Genomic DNA, 9139 nt, shown 5'->3' with positions numbered 1-9139 from the left:
TGTTCAATTAATAATGGAGACGTCAAAGAAGAAAGATGTAGGTGGGAAGCGGTGTATTGCGGCCGCCTTTAGCCACACAAACACAGCCGGTGTTCCCTTGTTTGCATTCCCGAAAGATGACGGTGAAGCTTTACTATGGAACAGAGCGGTCAAGCGAACATGGTTCCCGACCACATGTCAACCGGCAGGTTTCGGTGAGAAAATTGTGGTAATAAGTCGGCTCTTACCGTAGACATGAGTGGAGAGATCGCGTCGTTCCTTTTGCATCCTTCAAAGAGGCAGCTGCGACTCTCTTGCCTCCACCGACCGGCCGCCCCCGAACGTGGGACTCTTCCACCGTGGAGGAGGGGGGGGGAAAAAACATCTCAGCCCGGCCCCAACGGCTGCCTTCACTTCATCGAGAAACGTGGCTTCCCTCAGAGACACTGGCAGTCACCACATTCAGGTACCATATAATCTCACTAAAACACTAGTAACACAATAAGCAGATAAGGGATTTTCCAGAATTATCCTAGTAAATGTGTCTAATAACATCTGAATCGCTCCCACTGCACTCGTCTTTTTTTTTTCTTTCTTCCAGTCCTTCACTCTCACTTTCCTCCTCCATGAATCTTTCATCCTCGCTCAAACTAATGGGGAAATTGTCGCTTTCTCGGTCCGAATCGCTCTAGCTGCTGGTGGCCATGATTGTAAACAATGTTCAGATGTGAGGAGCTCCACAACCCGTGACGTCACGCGCACATCGTCTGCTACTTCCGGTACAGGCAAGGCTTTTTTATTAGCGACCAAAAGTTGCAAACTTTATCGTCGATGTTCTCTACTAAATCCTTTCAGCAAAAATATGGCAATATCGCGAAATGATCAAGTATGACACATAGAATGGACCTGTAATTCCCGTTTAAATAGGAAAATCTCTTTTCAGTAGGCCTTTAATAGAATTCATTTGATATAATTATTGATTGTTTTTACTATTTTATTAATATTTAAGATTCTGTTTTTAAGAAGGCTGTTTGGCCCTAATTTTATTTTAGACCTGTGGATTAATTTGCGTCATACAAAAGAAAAAAATAACAAATTGCAAAACACGTGTCACCAACGTTACCATCGTCATCCGGTTTTACTTTGAAGGTGCCGGAAATGCGCGAAAATATGTTCGTCACCCCCAAACTCACTGGGACAACTTTGAAAAAAAGGCCACGAATGTTGAGCATAGCAAACGTTTCATGGTTTTTTTTTTAATTCTAGAACCACATTTTTACATTTTGTACATTTCTCACTGTATATCCACCGCTCTCCTGAAAATGTAATATAAACTATTCATCATATGCATGAAAGGAAGTTGGTGGTACGAACAAGTGGCAAAATAATAGCACGTACTGAACTGACAATGACTATGTTAACACGAATAATGCTGATTTTAATAAACTTTCCGTTCAACTATATTCTTCTCCCCAGTCGTTCATTTAATAATTTCGCTCAAATTTAATATAATTCGCCTTCAATTAGTAATCTGATTTACTTTGAAGGTACCGGAAGTTGACACGTGAGTCACCCCGAAATTCTTCGGGTCCAAAAAAAAAAAAGGAGGGGGGAACTTTTCCAGAAAAGTCTGTGCATTGATTTAAATCCTCGAGTAACTCGTCAAACTGTAAGTTTGGTCTCGAAGTATGCTTAACTAACTTATAACCCCAACTTTTAACGGTCGGAGCTCAAGAATGTGTTATTTTTTTGACACGGTGGTCTTGATAGTAATCAGTGTAAACCGAGTGGGAAAACCCCGCTTATAAAATGGAACTTTCGAGAAACAACAAGGGTCGTACTTGATATTCTTCGTAGTTACTGGCGCTCCTCGGACAAGTTTAAACACGTCCTCTTTTGTTGAGTATTGAAGCTCCAAAGTGCTATTGTTCGGCAAATTAGCGGCGCGAACTCGACGACCATTACGGTAAGCTAACTGTCGTAAAGGTGCAATAATGCTGGTTATTTCTGCACTAACTAACTGCCGTAAAGGTGCAATAATGCTGGTTATTTCTGCACGGACTAAAACATGGATGTTTGTTCAATGTCTCCCACAGGACGCAGTCGATGCTGGGGAAACACGGCGTGGTGTTTTGATAACATTTAACCTCCCGAGGGGAAGCTCCTTCCTGTTGCCACGGCAACGCGGCTGCGACAAGGCGCAGCGAGCAGGGAAGGACGGCGACTTCATCCGCGATCCCCGTGTGGGTCCTCAGGATCCAGACATGGTAAGAACCGCTGGACTGGAAGGTATTCATGCTTTTTGTACGTCGATATTCACCATTGTGCGGTGACAAGATGGACCATCGTGGACAGATCTGGCTTGCCTGCCAGATGTCAATGGCGGTGTTCGGATGTGCGATACTGCCAATTTTCTTTCCGATTCGATACCGAGTAAAATTCAGGCCGGTATGACAATCATACTTGCCAACCTTGAGACCTCAGAATTAGGGAGATATTCAGACTGCCCGATGGTGTGTGTGTGTGTGTATATATATATATATATATATTTATGTATATATGTATAGCTGTAATGAACTGAAATTCAAGTATTTATTGTATTTATCCATTCATGTTCTTCCACTTATCCGAGGTTGGGTCACGGGGCCAGCAGCCAAAGCAGGGAAGCCCAGACTTACCTCGTCCAGCTCCTCCTGGGGGAACCCCAGGCGTCTTCCCAACGTGTCCTTGGTCTTCCCCCGTGGCCTCCTGCCGGTCGGACGTGCCCGTAACACCTCCCTAGGGAGGCGTTCGGGTAGCATCCTGACCAGATGCCCGAACCAACTCATCTGGCTCCTCTCCATGTGGAGGAGCAGCGGCTTTAGATTAGATTAGATAGATTAGATAGTACTTTATTTATTCCGTCAAGAGAGTTCCTTCAGGAAAATTACAATTTTCAGCACACTTTACTTTGAGTTCCTCCCGGATGACAGAGCTTCTCACCCTATCTCTAAGGGAGAGACCCGCCACACGGCGGAGGAAACTCATTTGGGCCGCTTGTACCCGTGATCTTATCCTTTCGGTCATGACCCAAAGCTCATGACCATAGGTGAGGATGGGAACGTAGATCGACCGGTAAATTGAGAGCTTTGCCTTCCGGCTCAGCTCCTTCTTCAGCACAACGGATCGATACAGCGTCCGCATTACTGTCGATCTCACGATCCACTCTTCCCTCACTCGTGAACAAGACTCTTAGGTTCTTGAACTCCTCCACTTGGGGCAGGGTCTCCTCCCCAACCCGGAGATGGCACTCCACCCTTACACATATAAATATATATATATATATATATATATATATGTGTGTGTGTACATGTGTATATGTGTGTGTATATATATGTATCAGGGGTGTGGGAAAAACCGATTTAAAATACAAATCGAATACGTTGTGCGATTCAGAATCGATTCTCTTTTTTTTTTTTAAATCGATTTTATTTATTTATTTATTTGTTTATTTTTTATCAATCCAACAAACCACTACACAGCAATACCATAACAATGCAATCCGATTCCAAAACCAAAGCTGACCCAGCAACACTCAGAACTGCAATAAACAGAGCAATTGAGAGGAGACACAAACACCACACAGAACAAACCAAAAGTAGTGAAACAAAAATGAATATTATCAACAACAGCATAGCAGTGATTAAAAATCCCTCATTGACATTATCATTAGACATTTATTAAAAAGAACAATAGTGTCACAGTGGCTTACACTTGCATGGCATCTCATAAGCTGGACAACACACTGTGTCCAATGTTTTCACAAAGATCAAATACGTCATATTTTTGGTTTGTTTAATATTTAAAACATATTTACACTATTCCAATCAGTTGATAAAACATTGTCCTTTACAATTATAAAAGCTTTGTACAAAAATCTACTACTCTGCTTGCATTTCAGCAGACTGGGGTAGATCCTGCTGAAATCTATGTATTGAATGAATACAGAATCCTTTTAAATCGGAAAAATATCATTTTTGAATCGAGAATTGTGTTGAATTGAAAACAAAATCGATTTTGAATCGAATCGTGACCCCAAGAATCGATATTGAATCGAATTGTGGGACACCCAAAGATTCGCAGCCCTAATAAATAAATAAATAAACATATATATATATATATATATATATATATATATCCACCCATCTTCTTCCACTTAGCCGAGGTCGGGTCGTGGGGGCAGCAGCCTAAGCAGGGAAGCCCAGATTTCTCCCCAGCAACTTTGTCCAGCTCCTTCCGGGGGATCCCGAGGCGTTCCCAGGCCAGCCGGGAGACATAGTCTTCCCAACGTGTCCTTGGTCTTCCCCCGTGGCCTCCTGCCGGTCGGATGTGCCCAAAACATCTCCCTAGGGAGGCGTTAGGGTTGCATCCTGACCAGATGCCCGAACCACCTCATCTGGCTCCTCTCCATGTGGAGGAGCAGCGGCTTTACTTTGAGTTCCTCCCGGATGGCAGAGCTTCTCACCCTATCTCTAAGGGAGAGACCCGCCACCCGGCGGAGGAAACTCATTGCGGCCGCTTGTACCCGTGATCTTATCATTTCGGTCATGACCCAAATTAACTATAAATGTCAACAATGTGTATGTGTTGAATGCATCATTTATTATTGTCTGTGTTCATTGCATCATTTATGATTGTCTATCAAAATATAACTACAGATGTCAACATTGTGTATGTGCTGAATGCATAATTTATAGGGGTGTAACGGTACACAAAAATTTCGGTTTAGAGGTCACGGTTCGGTTCATTTTCGGTACAGTAAGAAACCAACAAAATATTAATTTTGGGGTTATTTATTTACCAAATTTGTAAACAATGGCTTGATCCTTTTAACATTGGGAACAGTATAATAATTCTGCCCACGTTAATCCACATTAAATTGCCTCAAGTTGTTGATATGATTAAATAAAATGACAAAACCTTTCTTCTACATATAAAAAGTGCAACATTAAACAGATTTGAATCGACCCCAAAAGGGAATAAGCGGTAGAAAATGGATGGATGGATGAATCAACTCATCATGCTTAATTTATTACAGCATTTGGGAAGCCTGTAGTTGACTTTTATTATGTAAATGTTATATTGTCAACATGTGATAGCAGGGACCCTGCCATTCAAACTTGGCTGCTACATTACTAATGATTAATGTAACTATAGCTGAAAAAATAGTACAACAGCAACATGAGAGACTATTCATCCCTGAATACCACGGAGTTCAATGCAATAACAGACAGACAGGGCTTTGCTGCCCCTAACACACACACACACGCACGCACACACACACTGCAAAATGAGCTAACGTTACGCTAAAAGCTAACTAGCCTTCACCTAAAGCCAGGACTGAGAGTGAGCTGAGCTGCCGTTTTAAGTTTCTAGAAGGTCAACGGGCTCATAGTGATCTTTAGAAAGTAGTTGACTTGGAAGTGTTTATTATTATTTGGGGAGAGTCTGCTGCTCCCTTGCTGAACTCATATCTGCTCGACGCTAAAGCATTGACAACATGCGTTCTGAATACGCACTGCTGATTGGCTTTGTATGTAACCAATCAGATGGTTGTGTGGGCGGGACAATGCTTGCTGCTGAGACAGAGGCAGAAAGCAGAGCAGCTTGTGAAGACTTTTTCTTACAAACTCGTTCGGTACGCCCGCGGGCCGAACCGAAACCCCCGTACCGAAACGGTTCAATACAAATACATGTACCGTTACACCCATAATCATTTATGATCGTTGTCTTTGATAAAAGCTTAACTCTTTTAGGTCTTCCTCACATTTGCTTTCTTTTATTTAGACACTTGTAGCAAACATGTTTAAGAAATACAAATAATATCAAGATACTACTTATATGGGAAATAATAAACGTTAAAAGTATATCAGACAAACCTTTAACAAAGTGATCACTGCAAACTCATGCATTCTTCAACTCCGCTCTCTTGAACTGGAGCGTGAGCTTCTTTTCTCGTCCTCGTTTTGTAAACTCTTACCCTCTTCTGCCCTTTTTGATTACCTCTCGAGGAACTCTGAAGAACCTTCATAATTTTTCCGTATTGAACGATTTCTACAGCCGAAAACAACTCAAGAATAGGGCTTTTTTTTTTTCTTTGAGAAAGCTTAAATGATGCCTCTTACCCATGGAGAAAAAAGCAAGCTTGACCACCAGGTATATTTAATGGGCTGGACGTGAACCGCAGGTGATGGCAGTAAAACCATGCAATTAATGATATTGTTATTATAAGTGCTAACGTGGACAATTTATAGCAGTGCCCTGATCACAAGCTTGTACGCCTAGATTGACATCATCGAGTGGTAAGCTCCGTCCTCCTTTCCTTGCTTGTGGAAGTTTATTGTAGATCATAAATCATGCCTCTCGCCTGGGAATTGATTAACGTAGACCCCGACTTAAACAAGTTGAAAAACGTATTCGGGTGTTACCATTTAGTGGTCAATTATACAGAATATGTACTGAACTGTGCAATCTACTAATAAAATAATCAATCAATCAATCAATCAAAGGATGAGGAGCCCAACATGTTTGTCAACTTTGACAGCCAATTTAGACCCGATAATGGCAAGAAGCACACAAAAAGATGCTTGGTTCCACCCACCTTTTCTTTGCAAGGATTATGAGTCATTCGTCATCTAAACTGGACTATAACAATATTTTATCAATTGACATCCTGATGACAGTAGACTTTGTACAGTAAGTGATGTTTTATTATGCTTGTTAGCTCTCATGAAGTCTGGAGTGAGTAGTAATCAGTGATGTTAAAAAAAAAAGTAAACGTGGTGCGTTTTTCGAAATTAATGCGCCGCAAATGCTTAAAAAGAGCGAAATACAAATACAGTACTTACCTACATACTCAAAGTTTGTACATCCACATGCACATTCACTGTACAAACATACATATACACATACATGTACATATACATTCACGTCCAAACATACATATACACATACATGTACGTATACATTCACTGTACAAACATACATATACACATACATGTACATATACATTCACTGTACAAACATACATATACACATACATGTACATATACATTCACTGTACAAACATACATATACACACACATGTACATATACATTCACTGTACAAACATACATATACACATACATGTACATATACATTCACTGTACAAACATACATATAAAAATAGTGTACATATATATTGTACAAACATACATATACACATACTGTACATATGCATTCACTGTACAAACATACATATATACATAGTGTACATATACATTGTACAAAGATACATATATACATACTGTACATATACATTCACTGTACAAACAGACATATACACATTCTGTACATATATGTTCACTTTACAAACATACATATACACAAACTACATATACAAGTACCTAAACAGACATACACTCATGCACATTATCACTTTTTATCAAACATAAATTTACGTTGTTGCCCTAGGGTAAACTGGGTAACACACGGCACACTGACAAAGCTTAACCTATTGTTACTATAACAATCTACAAGGTTAATATAGGTTGCTTCTCTTTCTTTTGTATCTCTACTTATCATTATGTGTATGTATTGTTGCATTTGAACAACTGTATTGTTGATAATAGAGGTAAATTATTGGTATCGTTCATTATCAATTAGCGTTTAGTCTATTGGTATTTGTATTGCTCCATTTGTAACGTAATAATGCTCATTTTCATATCTGTGTTATTATTTATTTCACTAACTGCTTCTTTGCTACCACTTTTACCATCTAATTTGTACATATCCTATTTGCTGATGTTTCTCTATTGTTGTTGTGTTTGCTGTTGTTGTTTTTTTCTCTCTGTCTAATCCTCCTCTTGTCCCCACAATTTCCCCCTCTGTCTTCCTTTTTTTCTCTTTCTATCCCCTCCTGTTCCGGCCCGGCTGCACCAAATGATAATATAAATACATTTGATAAGGCAACAAGAGAAACAGCCGATATAGGCATCTACATCTACTATATGACTTGCCTGAGATGCTGGACAGGACAAAAAAAAGGGCAAAATATGTAAATATAATCTGGAATTTACACTGATTACTATATACTAGGGGTGTAACGGTACACAGAAATTTTTGGTTCGGTACGTACCTCGGTTTAAAGGTCACGGTTCGGTTCATTTTGGGTACATTAGGAAAACGACAAAATATAAATGTTTTGGTTATTTATTTACCAAATTTGTAAACAAAGGCATAACATACATATACACACAGGGTCCATTGCCAGGGTTAATGTGATCAATATGTATAAAATAAAAACTAAATAAGATAAGGCTCAGAATGATTTGTTAACAAAACTTTTCTACATGTAAAATGCTTTTTTTGATTGATTGATTGAGACTTTTATTAGTAGATTGCACAGTACAGTACATATTCCGTACAACTGACCACTGAATGCTAACACCCCAATAAGTTTTTCAACTTGTTTAAGTCGGGGTCCACGTTAATCAACATTAAACTGCCTCAAGTTGTTGCTCAGATGAAATAAAATGATAAAACTTTTCTTCTACATATAAAAAGGGCAACATTAAACAGTTTCAAGTCAACTCAGCCTCAGATTAACTTTTCTTTACCGCCCTAACTTGGCTAACTTGACAGTAAGAGGATATATGTGCTTATTGTTCTTCCACCATAGAAGTGGGTCAAAATGTAGTTTTTAATGCAATACAGCAACCCCCCGCGACCCCGGACGGGACAAGCGGCAGAAAATGGATGGATGGTCTTAAATCTGCTGCTATAAAAACATTTGTTATTGCTTCAGCCCTGCCTGGCTGGCCGAGGAGAGGCTGCTTGAATGCGATATTTGCACCACGCTCCTCTTTCTCTTCCTTAAAGCGAGGTTGACTTGGGGGTGGTGCCGCTTCAAAGGGGTTAGCATGTTTGACGTGTTGGCAGAAGCATACCCTACTGCTGCTCAACAATGTCGGCAAACCTCCGTCCTCTATTGTTGTATCGCCCCGCGCAGCCAAAGTGTTCCCAAAGGGGAGATGTTAACGAGGCAGGATGGTCTTCCAGCTCAGGCTTTTGCATGTTGTCCTAGCCCGGTCGCTGCTAGCATGCCGAGTGTTGTGCCTCGCTCTGCATTGTTTATACAAC

The 9139-nt window shown here is 40.4% G+C and overlaps 1 protein-coding gene across 3 annotated transcripts in view; it reads left to right on the top strand.

The window, feature by feature from the left end:
• The first annotated feature begins 1560 nt into the window (after positions 1-1560).
• Positions 1561-9139, top strand: part of dzip1 (DAZ interacting zinc finger protein 1) — a 58844-nt gene continuing 51265 nt past the window's right edge. For 2 of the 3 annotated variants that reach the window (XM_061902472.1, XM_061902469.1), the window contains exons 1-2: positions 1596-1945; positions 2076-2246. In XM_061902472.1, coding sequence (XP_061758456.1) covers positions 2244-2246 — 3 coding nt within the window. In that variant the 5' untranslated portion in view covers positions 1596-1945; positions 2076-2243. Of the gene's footprint in view, positions 1946-2075; positions 2247-9139 lie in introns of all 3 variants that reach the window. The other variant, XM_061902471.1, reaches the window with a different exon arrangement.

Source organism: Nerophis ophidion, linkage group LG06 (genome assembly GCF_033978795.1).
Source record: "Nerophis ophidion isolate RoL-2023_Sa linkage group LG06, RoL_Noph_v1.0, whole genome shotgun sequence".
Lineage (NCBI taxonomy): Eukaryota > Metazoa > Chordata > Actinopteri > Syngnathiformes > Syngnathidae > Nerophis > Nerophis ophidion.
This window is presented reverse-complemented; position numbering and strand designations above follow the sequence as displayed.